The 17,311-nt window shown below is 40.0% G+C and overlaps 1 protein-coding gene across 4 annotated transcripts in view; it reads left to right on the top strand.

The window, feature by feature from the left end:
- The window catches only part of Usp54 (ubiquitin specific peptidase 54), a 101,524-nt gene that overhangs the window by 56,162 nt on the left and 28,051 nt on the right, over nt 1–17,311 (top strand). For 2 of the 4 annotated variants that reach the window (XM_038310055.1, XM_038310054.1), the window contains exons 5-14: nt 653–766; nt 882–964; nt 1,727–1,832; nt 1,938–2,084; nt 4,713–4,862; nt 7,346–7,514; nt 9,269–9,439; nt 13,325–13,456; nt 13,599–13,976; nt 14,376–14,607. In XM_038310055.1, the coding sequence (XP_038165983.1) occupies nt 653–766; nt 882–964; nt 1,727–1,832; nt 1,938–2,084; nt 4,713–4,862; nt 7,346–7,514; nt 9,269–9,439; nt 13,325–13,456; nt 13,599–13,976; nt 14,376–14,607 (1,682 nt within the window). The remainder of the gene's footprint in view (nt 1–652; nt 767–881; nt 965–1,726; nt 1,833–1,937; nt 2,085–4,712; nt 4,863–7,345; nt 7,515–9,268; nt 9,440–13,324; nt 13,457–13,598; nt 13,977–14,375; nt 14,608–17,311) is intronic. The other 2 variants (XM_038310057.1, XM_038310056.1) reach the window with 1 other exon arrangement.

Here is a 17,311-nt window from a genome sequence, read left to right as displayed (position 1 = left end):
TATTCCCTGGGACTGAGGATGTAGCTTAGTTGGTAGAGTACTTGCCTAATGTATCTAGCCTCGTCTTATTCCTAATATATAAACCAGACATAGATGTACACCTGTAATTCCAGCACACATGAAGTAGAAACAGGAGTATCAGAAGATCAAAGTTATCCTGTGCTACATAGTGAATCCCAAGCCAGACTAGGATATAGGAAACCTTGTTGAAAAAAAAGTTAATGTACTATGCAATACCATTTATATAGTATTCTTGAAATGACAAAATGATAAATATGGGTGACTAGGCTAGTGATTTCTGGAGTTAGGAGTATGGTAGATAGACAAGGCTCTGAAGAGGTAGCGTGGGGCAGCTCTGTAGTGTCTTGATTGTGGTAGTGGTTATAAGACTGTATGTGATGAAATTGCATCGAGTTATATCCAAACCCAAGTTCATGTAAAACAAGTAAAATCTGAATGATCTATGGCTTACATAATTTCTTTTATCTGTCTGCCTGTCTTTCTGTCTTTCTTTTTTTCTTTAAAAAAAAAAAAAAAAAAAAGCTAACAAAATTTAGAGATATTCTTGCTCTCCAGTAAGGTTTTTGTGTGAATTGCTTGCCAACTTGTCCATTTAGCTTTTGAGTGTACTGCTTTTGTATTTTCCTGTCAGGAAAATCTCCTGATGAGAATTCACTTCCACATTGCGGATGAAAGCAAAGAGGACATATGTACTGCCCAGCACTGCATTTCTCACCAGAAATTCGCAATGACCTTGTTTGAGCAGGTAGACCTATCGATCCTCATGTCTTTAAGAACATTTTATCTGGGGGTGTAGAGATAAATGGGTTTCAGAGCAGTTGTTGATGTGGCTGCTTGTTCTGCTTTTCCCTCTGGCCTAGTGTGTATGCACTAGCTGCGGTGCCACCTCTGACCCACTGCCTTTCATCCAGATGGTACACTACATCTCTACTACTTCCCTGTGGTGAGTTTTATCAAATTTTTTTGTTTAAGATTCATTTATTTTTATTTTATGTGTATGAATGTTTTACCTGCATGTATGTTTGGGCACTATGCTCGTGCCTGGCACCTCTAGAGGTCTGGAAGAATATAAGATACCCTGGAACTGGAGTTACAGACAGTCATAAGCTGACATTTCGGTGCTAGGAACTGAACCTGGGTCCTCTGGAACAGCAGCCACTGCTCTTAACTGCTATTCAAGTCATTTTTCCAGTCTGCTCTTATGGAATTCTTTATTATACTGTTAGGTATGCCTTCAGTTAATTGGGTTTTAACTGAGGACCACCAAATAGCATATATCCTTATTGTTGAATCTGTGCTATATTACAAGACTCCTAGATTCCTAGGCTTATTAATAGTTAGCAAAATGGAAGGAGAAATGGAGAGTCAGGGATTTGGGGACAGGTAGAGAGACTCACTTTGTTTGTAGGACACTGAGGTTAGTTAGGGCATGGAATTGTAGTATAGTCAGCAAATGAAAATCACACATGCACACCACACCTTTAATCCTAGCTCTTGGGAGGCAGAAACTGTGTTGGAGGCCATACTGGTCTACATGGCTTGTTCCAAGACAGCCACAGAGAACTCAAAATAAGACCCTCTCTTAAAAAGAGAAAAAGAAAATGACATTTTCTTTGATTTAGGGTTTGTATGAATGATTTTGTTTTTTAATTTAGCCATAACTTGGTATAACATCTGTTATTACCTTCCTTTCCCCATCTTGAAGTAACCAGGCTATTTGTATGCTGGAAAAACGAGAAAAACCATCACCAAGTATGTTTGGTGAGTTGCTTCAGAATGCCAGCACCATGGGGGACCTGCGAAACTGTCCGGTGAGTTAACTCTTTGGACTTTAGGATGAGAAAGAGAACCCTGGTTTGTAGCATTGCCACGGAGCAGGTGAGAATGTTTGAACTAGCACTGTGTGTGTATTTCAGAGCAACTGTGGGGAGAGGATCAGGATTCGCCGTGTGTTGATGAACGCACCACAGATTATCACAATTGGACTGGTGTGGGACTCAGACCATTCAGACTTGGCAGAGGATGTCATCCACAGTCTGGGCACCTGCCTTAAGCTGGGTGATGTATGTATTAGCTATCTTTATTTCTGTATTGTTCAAGCACTGAACAGACAGGTATGTTCTAAGTGGCAATTAATATAGCATTTTTGAGCAGATATACTTGCGTTTCTGTGTGCAGATTCATGAACCTCATGCACGAGCTCACATACTACTTTTGTGAGGATGGTAGAACCCTTTTAGAAAAAAAAGGCACAATTTTTGCCTTGAAGGGCAGGATGGGCAGAATTTAGATATTGGTAAAAAAAATTAGTTTCTATGGGATGTTTATTGTTTGTTTATACCAGGATGGTGCAGAGAAGTGTATTCAACCATGGGAAATAGTAAGGTCAAAGGAACAAAGTCTTCACATTGGAAACTGAAGGAGGTAGAGCCCAAGAATAGGAAATTCACAGCGAGGACACAGCAGAGAGACCATCACCAAGGCCACTCCCTTGTGAGGGGGAAAGATTTTTGTTTTTGTTTTTTTATTGTAGATAAGAGAGAGAATGAGAATAGACAGAGGCATCTGGGGTAAGTCTGCCTTGGCTACTCTCTAGGACAGAGAGGAGCAGAGAGAAAAAACGAGGGGGTCACACTGGCAATTGCCAGGACTATGGAAGCAGAGAAGACAGCAAAAACAGTGGGAGAGTCCTGCCAGTTAAAGAGGTTGTGTTGCAGCAGGAGGAGGGCCGGTTAGTGGCACAGCTTGGGAACTAGCATGAAGTCTAATCTGTTGGAAGTTTATTTACATTAATGGAGGGCTAGGTGCTCCTTCTGGAGACTGGAGGCCTGTAGGAACAGACAGGAAAGTGATGGCTTCCCACTGACAAACAGAAAGTCACTTTACAAGGTTCCTGAGGAATGCTGAGTGTCATTGGGTCAGAATCCAGCCTGAATCCAGATTGCCATTCTGTGGGGTTGGTATCTGACAATAATAAAATAGCTTAGATGATAATTTAGTATCTTAGGGGTTTCTGTGTATTTATTTTGGGGAATGGGGAAGTAAAATGTGAGAGTAGGTTTCATTCTTATAAGCTTTTTTTTTATATTTATTTATTATGTATACAATTCTGTCTGTATGTCTGCAGGCCAGAAGAGGGCACCAGACCTCATTACAGATGGTTGTGGGCCACCATGTGGTTGCTGGGAACTGAACTCAGGACCTTTAGGAAGAGCAGGCAGTGCTCTTAACCACTGAGCCATCTCTCCAGCCCCCTCTTATAAGCTTTATGGTAGGGACAGCTCATGTTTTCCTTCAGTTCAAGGAGAACCAAAAAGTCTAGTTTCCTTTGTTCTGGTTTCTGTCTGGAATAGTCCCATGACTAAGGAGGGGCTGTTCTTGTTTTAAATAGCCACTCCTGAGAATAAATGAGCTGTCTGGGGTCACAGTTTGGATCTCCTCAAGGAATTTAACTGAAGTAGGTTGTACACAGTAAGATCTTAAAAATAGGGTTCTTGTTTGTTTCTTTGTTTTGCAGTCTATATATTCTGTATTATTTATAGTTTAATAAAAAGAATCTTTGAGTCAGAATCTCATATAATCTAAGCTGGATAACAATGGGATATGTAGCCTAGTTTGCTCTTGAATTCTTTTTTCTTCTTTTTTTAATATTTATTTATTTATTTATTTATTTATTTATTTATTTATTTATTTATTTATTATGTATACAATATATGCCTGCAGGCCAGAAGAGGGCACCAGACCCCATTACAGATGGTTGTGGGCCACCATGTGGTTGCTGGGAATTGAACTCAGGACCTTTGGAATAGCAAGCAATGCTCTTAACCGCTGAGCCATCTCTCCAGCCCTTGAATTCTTAATACTCTTGCCTCTATCCCTCTTTATCTATTAGGTAAAGGATAAAGGATTATAGGTGTGTGCCATCATGCCTGATTTTGATTTAATTATTTTTATTATTTTCTCAACCAGGTCAATTCTTAGTTCAGAATCCCTTAATTCAAATGTTTGTGTCTCTTAGCGCTTGAGACAGAGCTGAGCATCTAGGAGCTGAAAAAAAAATTGAAACTTGAGAGTTGTTTTTTGTTTTGTTTTGAAATTGTTGTGGCTTCACTTATGCCTCAGAATGAAAATATTGAACTCAGCATGTAGCCCAGGCTAACTTTAGACTTATGATCCTCTTGCTTTAGCCTCCCTGTGTTGGCATTATAGGCATGTGCCAACATGTATGCCTTTTCAGTTCATGTCTAATAAATAATCTGGACTATCAAAAATATTTCAGCTTGAGGGGAAAAGCAAGTTACTGTCTTTATTTAAGAAATGCTGATGACCACTGGACATAGCAGCATATATCTGTAAGCCCAGCGTTGGAGAGGCAGAAGCAGAAGACCAGGAGTTCAGATCATTCTTAGCTGTACAACGAGTGGAAAACCAGTCTGGCTACATGAGGCTCTATCTTGATAAAACAAAACAAAATAAAGAAATGTTGACAGAAGAGCTAGTGTGGTAGTGTGTGCTTATAGTCTCAGCATGCCGAAGTCTGAGGCTGCGGCTACCAGCCAGGGATAGATACATAGTGTGGCCTTGTTCAGGGTGGGAGAAGAAAGAGAAATATTGATGGAGTCTGCTGAGGAATTATGTTCGATGGCTGACTGTGTGATGAGTCTTTCCCTTCTTTTGTTTTCTTCCTATAGTTGTTTTTCAGAGTGACAGATGACCGGGCCAAACAGTCTGAACTATACTTAGTAGGAATGATCTGTTACTATGGCAAACATTATTCTACATTCTTTTTTCAAACAAAGATCCGAAAATGGATGTATTTTGATGATGCTCATGTCAAAGAGGTAGGAATATGCATGGATCTTGAAGTATTTGGTGACTGAAATTAAAAAAAAAAAATTATATTTATTTTTCCTCAGTTTTTATTTGAATAGTTTTGAATGGTGATTCTCTACACTGTCGGTAAGACACACATACTTTGTGATTGGATTGGTTGTTTTTCTTTTTCTTAAAAAATATTAATTTTTATTTTTACTTATTGTGGGTATTTTGGTGGGGGGGACAGGGTTTATCTGTGTAACCTTGGCTGTCCTGGAACTCTCTTTGTAGACCAGGCTGGCCTTGAACTCACAGAGATCTACCTGTCTCTGTCTCCTGAGTGCTGGGATTAAAGGCACGTGTCACCCCTGCGTGGCTAATTTTATTATTTGAAAACCGTGTCTGTGTATATGTATGCACATTTTTGTGGGTATGGCTATGTGAGTGTAGGTGCCCACAGAGGCTAGAGGGGTCAGAACCCCCTGGGTCTAGAATTACAGGTGTTTGTGAGAACTAAATTCTAGTCTTCTAGAAGAGCATTAACCAGTCTTACTGAGTCATCTCTTCAGCCCCAGTTGGTTGTTTTTCTGAAGCAGGGTTTTGATCTGTATTCCAGGCTGGCCTGGAACTCAAATTGTAATCCAGGCTGGCTTCAAACTTGTAGAGAAGTCCTTCTTCCTTAGCCTCCCAATACAGGTAAGAGCTATTACACCTGGATTTATCTGTTAAACGTAAGGACAGTAGTTTTAAAATTCTGTAATAGATAGGAACAGAATATCTTTTATTATTTTCTCTCAGTTTCTCTAGACATTCAGCATGGTTCTGTTTTTATAGTTGACAAATCATCATCATTATTAAATGGTTTATTGAAATGGGAACAAGTAATGTAGCTAATTAGGTTTTGTAGTTAACTCCGAGTTGAGGACTTTCAATTTGACATTATCCATAGGTGATAATTTGTTTCAAGGCTATTAAAAATTATCCTTCCAGGCAGTGGTTGTGCATGCCTTTAATCACAGCACTTGGGAATCAGAGGCAGATCTCTGTGAGTTTGAGGCCAGTCTGATCTACAGATCAAGTTTCAGGATAGATAGGGCTACAAAGAGAAACAAACAAAACAAACAAATAAAAATTATCCTACAATTCTCATTTCCCTGGAGAGGTTAACATGAAACATGGGCTATAGTGATACTTAAAGCAAGAAACTTGGTCTTGTCTAAAGAAGACTCTATGGAGCCGGGCAGTGGTGGCGCACACCTTTAATCCTAGCACTCGGGAGGCAAAGGCAGGCGGATCTCTGTGAGTTCGAGGCCAGCCTGGTCTACAAGAGCTAGCTCCAGGACAGGCTCTAAAGCTGCAGAGAAACCCTGTCTCGAAAAACCAAAAAAAAAAAAAAAAAAAAAAAAAAGAGAGAGAGAGAGAAGAAGACTCTATGGATAAAATGGTTTAGGTGTCTGCATCAGTTAGGAAGCTACGTGTCATAAAATCAGCAGGGTCCGGAGGGTGGTCTGGAGAGAATGGGGGGAGAGGAGGGAGGGGAAACTGTTGTTGGAATGTAAAATAAATGAATAAATTTAATAGTAAAAAAATTAGCAGCTATGAGGACTGCTGTAAATATGCTAATCATATCAATCTGTAGATCTGAAGCAAAATCTTCTACTAGTAGAGTCTTTGTCAAACTTCAATGTTCTCTTTTGTGGGGAGGGGCAACAAATTATTTGAACATTAGGTTTTTGTTTTTGTTTTTAACCTGAAAAGTATTCCTACAAAACAATAAGATTGGGATGTGAAAACATAAAAAACTATGCTTTAATTTAAATAATGGCAACTTAGCTTTAACTTACCGAAAGTGCATTCTGAGTAAACTAGCTAGTTGTCTAGCTGGCAGGCCATAACTTACACCTAAGAATGCCTGGTTCATGCTTAAGAAGGGATGAGTCTATAGCTGTTATGTTACTCTTCCACTGTGACTGCAGCGCTGGATCCATCACAAGGCTATGGCCGAGAGGTTCAAACTCTATTTTAAGCAGTTTGCATTTTATGTCTTGCCATGTGTGAACTCTAAAATTGAATGTTATTTATTCTAAGATACTCTTTAAGAGAGTTTCTATTTGCCTTTCAGCTTTGCTAAGGTGATTTTAATATTTAGGAAGAAACTGTGGAAGTGGAAATTTGAAGTGAGCTCTTAAATCTAATGACTATGAAAAGAAGTTGATTAACAAAGCAACTTAGACCCCTCACATAGCATGTCCACCTTTGTGAGGTTTTTTGCATATTTCAAAACTGAATTAATGGTTCACATAAATAAAGCTAGTTGGATTCATTCTTTTCTCTGATAGTATTTTAATGCTTTCTTTAAAAGGGGGCTTAATAAATAGTCATTAAGTTTAGATCTAAGATTTTTTCTACCTAATTTTTGTTGTAAAGAAACTACATTAGAAAAGGAATTATGCTTTGAATTGTGGATATGAACCATAATTGTCATATTCTTCTGGTGTTTCTGGCTCAGATTGGTCCGAAATGGAAGGATGTGGTAACCAAATGCATCAAAGGGCATTATCAGCCCTTGCTGCTGCTTTATGCAGATCCCCAGGGTACCCCAGTGTCTACCCAGGACCTGCCTCCCCAAGCTCAGTTCCTGTCATACACCAAGACATGCTACGATAGTGAAGATTCAGGTGAGCAGCCTAGCCCTCCCACCACCCCGTAGAGTCAGATAGCAACTCATAGTCTAGCTAGGAGGAAGAGGGTTTATTACATTGTAAGAAAGAAGTGCCAACTTGTGCAAAGCTAATTAGCATCAAGCTTCGTTTTCTTCAGCTTCAAAGAGTGTATTGCCTGAAATCAGCTTGCCCCAAATCAAAAGTGAGAAGGCAGCTTTCCTTGTTTGCATCAAGATCCTAAAATAAAATTATAAGGGATGCTTCAGTAGCCTTGTTACATTGTTAAGGTTATTCCTTCTAGTAGTGTTACAGTGGCTTAAGTGAATTTTAAAAAAAGATATGTATTTATTTTATTTTATATGTGTGACTGTTTTTGCCTGTGTGTATGTTGTACTGTGTTTATGCCTGGTGCCTACAGAATCCAGAAAGAAGGTGTTGAATCTTCAGAACTGGAGTTATGGATGGTTATGATCTACCATGTGGGTGTTGGAAACTGAACTCCAAGCCCTTTGCAAGAGCAGAAACTGTTCCTAACCACCGAGCCGAGCTACCTCACCAGTCCCTGGCTTAATGAATTGTTAAGAAGCACTAGAATAGTTCTAATCCTTGGAAGTGAAAGAGTTTTGTTTAAATTTCAGATGTAGAAGCGATGGTCCTCAATGTATGAATCAGTTGTTCCAGTCTAAGCCAACTGTTCAGAATTGCATAAAGCCTTTCTATGTAAATAACTTTAACACTGAAGTCTCAGGGTATTCCACAGAGGCTGATAATATTTGAACTATCGCCTTTGTAGTCTGATCTTGAATTCTGTAAAGATGCAGAACTGACTCTTAGTATAGTTTCGAAAGAGAAGGTACTTGCTTTTAAGTCTTCCCCTCCCATTGCATCTCATTCTTGTTTGGTCTACTGTGTTTCTTCCTGCTGTTTTGTTTTGAATTTTTTTTTTTTTTTTTTTTTGAGACAGAGCCTCACTATGTAGCACAGACCAGCCTGGAACTCACTATGTAGCTCAGGCCAGCTTCTATTGTATGGTGATCCTCCTGCTTCAGCCTCCTGAGTGCTGGGCTTATACCAGGTTCAACCACTCTTCCTGTTTTGTACCTCACCTAGATCTACTCTGTTTCTTCCTTCAGTCAAGTGCCCGTTTGTCTGTTGTGTTTATCTGGCTAAGGGTTCGGAGAAAAGCCTTCTGTTGGACACATTCTCACTAAAGAATGAAAACAGCCCCATAATTCCTCAAAGATACTAACAATGTGTATGTCAACTTTTAAAGCAACATTTATAAAACAATATAAGACAGAGCGCCTCTAAGAAAGGTCAGCAGTGGTGTGTGGGACAGTACAGGGAGAGCCTCTAAGAAAGGTGAGCAGTGGTGTGTGGGACAGTACAGGGAGAGCCTCTAAGAAAGGTGAGCAGCTGGCTGCATGACAGGTTGGCCTGGGGCTTTCCATCTATATAGATCTTACGTCTCACAACTTTTTCATTTCTTCCACTTTCCCCATAGGTTTTCTAAAAACCCCACAGTTTTTCACAGTGGCAGGCAAAGTGAGGGCTTCAGCAAGGTAGGGACAGGGGTGGGAGGAATTGTATGTGTGTCTGGATTACCTGGAAGATGGGTGTTGGGAAGAATGGCTCTGTGGTGTATTCTTCTCACCCTTCCTTCTAGGAAGTTCTTGCTTTATGGGTCTTTGTTGCATCCATCTCCCTCCTTCTTCTCTGTCACTGTTCTCTCTCTCCTTACTTTCCCCTGTGTCTCCTCCTTCCTTCAGGAAGGGAGCCTTCCATCTCAAGTGACACTCGAACAGATTCTTCAACGGAGAGCTATCCCTACAAACATTCTCACCATGAGTCTGTGGTCAGTCACTTCTCTTCTGATTCTCAGGGGACAGTCATCTATAATGTGGAGAATGATTCCATGTCTCAGAGCAGTCGGGACACAGGTAGGGACTTAACATAGGACTCTGCTTGCCTGATTGAATTACTGCATAGAAAGTCTCCCAAGAAAAAGAAACTGGGGCAAGTAGTAAGTAGTATGCAAGGCTAAAAAGTGCAGAATTTGGGTAATTGAGTAGTATACAAAGAAACTTGATAGTTCTGAATGATTGCATATAGGAGTACATCAGTAAGGACCATGTGATATGATTGTCAACGTAATTTTTCTTAAGTCTACTTTGTCCTGCTATCCTTTTAATCCCATTAAAACTCCTTTGCCTTGTCTTCTTCCTGGCCATGTTTCATGCCATGGTTTTGAGTGAAAGGCTTCAAGAGAAGGTATATTTATGAGTGGGAAATACCTGTTCATTCTCATACTAGGTTTCTGAAGGAAGAGGTGCAAATAAAGAAAGGATGGCCTGCTTATTAGTGTACATACCATACCGAAAAATTCTCGAATTGTTTTTAAATCAATCTTGAATCAATGGAAGACATCATTACAGGGCACAGAAGGAAGAATGGTGAATGACTACTGAGATGGAAAGTTATGAGAAATAGAATAGCTAAGGCATGAAATATTGTCTAAATGCCTAAGGATTTGGGGGATTAGTGAAGCCTTTGGATCGATGCTTTATTCTCTTCGTTAAAAAAATTTTTTTTTTAAAAAATTATTCTTTTTATAAGTATGGATGTTTTGCCTGCATGGATATTTTTGTACCATATGTGTGCCTGGTGCCCATAGAGACCAAAAGAGATCCTTGGGCCAGGCAGTGGTGGCGCATGCCTTTAGTCTCAGCACTCGTGAGGCAGAGGCAGGCAGATCTCTTGAGTTTGAGGCCTGTAACTGAAGTTATAGATGACTGTGATTTTACGTTACTGATTTGTTTGTTTGTTTGTTTCTCAAGACAGGGTTTCCTTGTGTAGCCTTGGCTGTACTGGAACTATTTCTGTGGACCAGTCTGGTCTCGAACTCATAGAGATCAGCCTGCCTCTGCCTTCCAAGTGCTGGGATTAAAGGCATACACCACCAGTGCCTGACTTTAGGTTACTTCTTAATTTAATTAATTAATTAATTAATTAATTAATTCTTATTTCTTTTATTTCTTGACAAGGTCTTGTTTTATAGCTTAGGTAAGTCTCACACTCAAGATGCCCTTGCTTCAGCCTCTTATGTGCTAGGATTACAGGTGTACAACACCACATCTGGCTTTATTTATTCGTTAATTTAAAAAATTTTGATATGGGGTCTTAGTAAGTTCCCCGGGCAGTTCTGAAAGTCCTGAACTCATGTGGTTCTCCTTCCTCAATATCTCCATTGGTGACACTATAGACTCATGCCACTGCACCTTGTTAGGTTACTTTTAATGTGTGGATATTTCCCCTTTGGCTTTCTCCTTACTATTTATGGTTGAAAACTAGGTAGTTTGACTTGTATATGTCCCAGATTCTGAGTTTTAATGGTACTTGAACATTTTACTCTATCCTCTTCCCTTCCTTCCTTCCTTCTTTCCTTCCTTCCTTCTTTCCTTCCTTCCTTCCTTCCTTCCTTCCTTCCTTCCTTCCTTCCTTCCTTCCTTCCTTCCATCTCTTTATGTATTTATTTATTTTTATTTGAGACAGGGTTTCTGTGTTTCTCTGACTGTCCTGGAACTCTCTGTGTAGACCAGGGTAGCTTCAAACTCAGAGACCCACCTGCCTCTACCCTTTGAGAGTTGGGATTAAAGGTGTCCACCACTACTGCCTGACTGTCTTTTTTAAAAATTTAACTTATTTTGTATGTGGGTGTTTTGTCTACATGTATGTTTGTGCACCTCATGCATGCAGTGTCCTGAAGGCCGAACAGGGTTTTGGAGCCTCTGGAACTGGAATTATGAGTGGATATAAACTGTTGTATAGGTGCTAGGAATTGATCCTGGATTCTCTGGAAGAGCAACTGATGCTCTTAACCACTGAGCTGTCTTTTTAGCCCTTGAAAAATGCTGGGGATTGCACCCGAGTCCTGTAGAAGAGCATTCAGTGCTCTTAGCTACTGAACCATTTCTCTAGCTCCCAAATTTCCTTTTTCACTTTTCCTTTCCTTTCCTTTCCTTTCCTTTCCTTTCCTTTCCTTTCCTTTCCTTTCCTTTCCTTTCCTTTCCTTCCTGTTTTTTTGTTTGTTTGTTTGTTTTGTTTTGTGAGACAGGGTTCTTTGTGTACCCAAGCTGTCAGACAACTTGCTTTATAGACTAGGCTGGCCTTGAACTCACAGAGATCCACTCTTCTCTTCCTCCTGGGTGCTGTGATTAAAGGTATACACTACCACTGCCTTCATCCTCTTTCTTATAAGTTGGACCTAGAAGTTTGGTCAGACTCATTGGATTTCTCTTGAAGACTATTGTATAGATGGTGTTAGGTGCAATTGCTTTGAAAGGCTATCTTTCGGGAATTGTGAGTCAGAGAGAAGCCACTCCTGTGAGGGAATGATGTATATATTAAGTTTAGGGTCAGTAGAATCCCTAGTGGTTTAACCTTGGTATCATTTAGTTGCTGTTGGTGATTTTTCTCTTTTTGTAAGTGTTTCTCTTGGGCCCAAATAAACAAATAGATGGATAAAAGCAATAAAAGATTGCATGAGGTGGTTGGTTGAGAATAATACCCATCACATTGAATTACTGATAACCTACGTGCCTATAAGTCTTTTTATATGTCAAAATAAATTTGTTAGCTTTCATGCATTTGAGAATCTGGGTAGTGTCTTTTATTTAGCCTTTCATCAAACTTAATTCACCCTCTGGGTTCCAGCTGCAGAGCTGATTATATTCTTCAGAATCTGACTTTTCTTTATAATGTAAATCATACTCATACATCTGCATATTACAGGTATGATGCCAGGAAAGTTACATATAATATTGATTTCCCTTGGGGTTTCTCAATGATTATTGACAAGCAATTATGTATGTTTGAGTGAAGTCAGATTTGGTAGAGCATAGGTTGGAGATGAGAATGAAAAATAACCAAAATTGAAATACCTTTAAAATTTCACATTTGCAGAGGGTTTAGAACGGAATCCTAAAGCCACATACAATGAGAGAGCTGCTGCCAAATAAATAAAAGCAAATTCTGGCTTCAGTTTATGAGAGTGGCACATGCCTCTAATTCCAGTATTTAAGAGGCAGAATTACTGTAAATTAAGGCCAGCCTGGACTATATAGAATAAAAGCAAGACCCTAACAAGACTGCCTTAATTAAACAAAATAAAACCCACTTACCTCAGATTTAAAAAAGGAAGAAAGTGTCGTGTGTGGTAGTGTACATCGTTAGTCCCAGCACTTGGGAGGCAGAAACTAGTGGATCTACATTGAGTTCAAGGCCAGCGTAGTCTACAAAATGAGTTCTAGGACAGACAAGGTTACACAGAGAAATCCTGTCCCAAAAAAGGGGGGTGGAGTGGGATGAAAAATGTGGGTCCATGACACACATTTATTTATTTATTTATTTATTTATTTATTTATTTATTTATTTATTTTTGAGAAATTGGCAAGGGCTGATGAACCAGTGCCTACTTGGTTTTGCAAAGTTTTGATTCCTCAGCACTAAAGAGCAAACAGAAGTTGTTAATCAACATCTTTAGTTTTTCTGGGTCATGGGAAAGATGATGAATATGGTTTGAAGCTGGTGATTGTTCAGGGTATGTTAGATTGGGAAGGCACCATTGATTACCTGAGCTTTTCTTCACTTAGCTTAGCTACTGAGAGAGTCTTACACTTATATTAGATAGTTCTGACCCTTACAGTTTCTGATTCATGTGTATAATAAATTTGTGGCACTACTACATGTCCCAAAGGGAGACCCCTCTCAACAGGGGAGGGGTCATTTGCAGAAAGCAGCTCACTCCCATTTCCTTGTTCTTTCAGGCCACCTAACTGATAGTGAATGTAATCAGAAGCAAACATCGAAGAAAGGGTCTCTGGTAGAGCGCAAGAGGAGCTCTGGCCGTGTTAGGAGGAAAAGTGATGAGCCCCAGGCCTCAGGTTACCACAGCGAAGGCAAGCCATCTGCACTCCTTTGTTCCTCCATTAAACTTTTGTCTTTTTTGCCAAAGGAATTTATTTGCCTTTCTTTTTCAACTTTAGGATCAAGACATTTGTGATTATTTTAAACACCTTTTTTTTTCTTTCTGATTTCTAGGAGAAACACTGAAAGAAAAGCAGGCTCCTAGGAATGCCTCCAAATCCAGCAGCACCAGCAGGCTAAAGGATTTCAAAGAGACAGTTAGCAATATGATCCACAGCAGGCCTTCCTTGGCTTCTCAAACCAATGTGGGATCTCCTGGTGCAGGCAGGGCAGGCGACCAGCCAGACAAGACACCACCAAGGAACTTACCTTTATACTCTCGGGACTGGGAAACTGAGAGTACCAGTAGTGAAGTGAAATCCAGTGCTTCCAGCAAGTACCGCCCAACATGGAGACCCAAACGAGAGTCTCTGAATATTGACAGCATTTTTAGTAAGGACAAAAGGAAGCATTGTGGCTATACCCAACTTAGGACCTTTTCTGAAGATTCAGGTGAGCAGAAATAAGAGAGCAAATGGGCTTTCAAATACGATTGATTTATGTGTTTAAAAATCCTGGGTTTGGGGGCTGGAGAGATGACTCAGAGGTTAAGAGCACTGACTGCTCTTTCAGAGGTCCTGAGTTCAATTCCCAGCAACCACATGGTGGCTCACAACCATCTATAATGAGATCTGGTGCTCTCTCCTGGTATACAGACAGAACACTGTATACGTAATAAATAAATTAAAAATAAAACATTCTGAGTTTTCTAGTATAGCTGTCAAGGAGCATCTTTACTGTTACATTTTTTGAAGATGTGACTTAAGTGAATAATGTCTAGAGGGTGGGTTTAGTTAGATTTTCATTTAGGCAAACTCTAAATCTACTTCCTCTATTTATCCTTTGGGGTAGCTAAGGAACTGACACCAGATGAAATAAGCAAGCCACTTGCTTACGACATTAAAGCTGGTGGACCAAGCTCACAGCATAAACCTTGGGGTGCAGCCCGGACAGGCTCTCATCTTTTAGAGCAGCATCCACGCCTGATCCAGCGGATGGAATCTGGCTATGAGAGCAGCGAGAGGAACAGCAACAGCCCTGTGAGCTTGGATGCGGCCCCTGCTGAGACCGTGAATGTCTACAGGTATTGTCTGCTTTGCAGCAGTAGTTCTTGGCGGCAGTGGGGGCTTCCCACTGTGAGTTAGGTGAGTGTAGAGATGGTTTTAGCACTGTCCAGGCATAGTCTCTACCTGCTTTTCTGTAGCAGCAGCACCCTCTGTTGGGAGGAGGAGTAAAGGCAGTGACTTTTATTTCAAGCATTAGCTATGCAGTAATATTTGTTTAGTACATACTTAAATAAAACATAATGAAGTTGGAGCAATACAGAGAATGCTAACAAGGGTAATGGTGCCATCTTGTAAAATGTTCCTCATTTGTTAGGCATGTGGGACCAACATGTCTAGAGATCTAATATACAATACAAATATAAGCTTTTAAAATTGTACTGTTTGTGGAATTCTTAATGAATGGGATTTTAGCTGCTCTTGCCACAAAAAGACAAAACCGGTCTCTGTGAGGTGATGGATGCTGATTTCTGCTTTACTTTTGGAGCCCCGAGCATTAACCTATTATACCACATGCACTGTGTTGTGCACTTGAAATATCCACTTCTCTTGGACATAATATTGTAGCTCAGGCTCTCCTTAAATTTGTTTTTGTAGCCCAGACTGACCTTCAACTTAAGTTGATTCTTTTGCTTGATTTCCAGAGTGCTGAGATGACAGGAGTGCACCACCATACACACTGTGAATGATTGCGATCTTCCATTTTTATTTTAAAAATTGTTTGGGAGGTCAAAAATATCACTTAGCAACTAAAAGTACTTGTTGCTTTTGCAAAGGCCCCAATTAGAATCTCAGCACCCACGTCAGGCTACTTTAGGGGATCTGACATACTACTCTGCCTTCTATAGGCACCCGCCACAAGCATGTGCAGACACATGCATAAATAAAAATTAATTGTTTAGTAAATATTTTTCAACAAAAGATGAATTAGTGAGTCAAAACATTGATTTTAAAATTACAGAAGAGCCTGAGCAGTGGTGACACACTCCTTTAATCCAAGCACTTGGGAGGCAGAGGTAGGCGGCTCTCTGTAGTTCGAGGCCAGCCTTGTCTACAAAGCGAGTTCCAAGACAGCTAGGACTGTTAAACAGTGGGAAAAAAAAAAAAGAAGAAATCCTATTTGTAACTTATTCTTGATTTCTGTCATGGTTTTGAGTACTGGGCACTCAATTATGAAACCATTGATAATCATAATCCTATAACATAACAATGACAGTTTAGTATAGTTCATTATACCCTGCCTATAGGCCTCATTTAATGCTTCATACATTGTTTTTATTGTTGCTGTGGAAGCAATATTACTATTATTTTTTTTTTTAATTTTTACTTGCTTTTTGTTTGTTTGTGTGTTTGGTTTTTCAAGACAGGGTTTCCTCTGTGTAGCTCTTGCTTGTCCTGGAACTTGCTTGGTAGACCAGGCTGTCTTCGATTTCTGGAATTCAATTAAAGGCATGCACCACACATCCCTCCTCTGCCAACCAGAAACAGTATTTTTAATCTTCTGTTTTGAAAGGAATGATTCTATACTCCTTTGAAAGGGTTTTGCCATACCCTTATTTTTCCCCATTGTTCTTGCCTACCTACTGGACCATGTTTTATGTATGAGAAAATGCTACGAAGGTTTATTACATTGGGCTTGAATTTAGCTCAGTGGTTACAGTACTTGCCCAGCATGGGTAAGATTCACAGTTCTGCCCTCCAGAATAAAAGGCATCAGTAAGAAATAGGAAAATAATAATATGAGAATATCTTCTTTAATTCACATAGTAGATTTTGGATGGCTGCTAGATGCTAGATACTTTTGTTTGGTTTTGTTTCTAGACAGGTTTTCTATGTGTAGTCCTGGCTGTCCTACAACTTGCTCTGTAGACCAGTCTGGCCTTGAACTCACAGAGATCTGCCTGCCTCTGTCTCTGCCTCCTGAGTGCTGGGATTAAAAGTGTGCGCCATCACCGCCTGGCAGCCAGATATTATTAGACACACAGATGCGAAGGAAACTAGAGAAGAACACAAGTATCTGCTTCAGAAGCCATGTAGCAAAATGAGTGAGTTCATTAAGTAAGCAAGCAAAAGACAAAAAGGATGAATAGTTGGCAACAGGTAGACAACAAGACATCATAAAATCTGTTGTACATTCCGAGATGACCAATTGAGAATGCAAGCAAAAGGTAACATCATCAATTTGGAGCTCAGAAACATTTAGCAGAAATTGACTGGGGAAGGCCCCTTGAGGCAGCCATTTGGAGTTCCTGATTGAGCGAATCCTGAGCAGGGCAGAGTATCCCTTTGGCTGAGGCTTCTAAGTAAAAGAGCAAATGATAGCCAACAGCTAATACCATCAAATTGGGGCTTAGAGTCATTCAGCAGAAGCTGGCTGGAGAAGCTGAGGCAGCCGACTGCAGCTTCCCACTGAGAATCTTGGTGCACAGTTTTTTCTGTCCTTTCCATGGCTGACCTTCTAATTCCAGTTCCTATTGTAGGCATTTGTATACTGTAGGATAAACAATACTAACTTTGATTGGAGATAGTCTGCTACCCTTTAGTTGTTCTTAAGGATACATCGTTTTGTTTTTTGTGAAATAAAAAAACAGTGTATGTCTGGGCTAAAGGACAACAGAGATGCGTTTTCTCCCACTCTGATCTCAGGTCACCAGGCTAGGTAGCAAGCACCTTCACCCACTGAGCCATCCTACCAGTCTAAGGACACAGATTTTTTTAAAAAAT

The sequence above is a fragment of the Arvicola amphibius genome, chromosome 13 (genome assembly GCF_903992535.2).
Source record: "Arvicola amphibius chromosome 13, mArvAmp1.2, whole genome shotgun sequence".
NCBI lineage: Eukaryota > Metazoa > Chordata > Mammalia > Rodentia > Cricetidae > Arvicola > Arvicola amphibius.
Note: the sequence above shows the minus strand (reverse complement) of the source record. Positions and strands in the feature narration are given on the sequence as shown.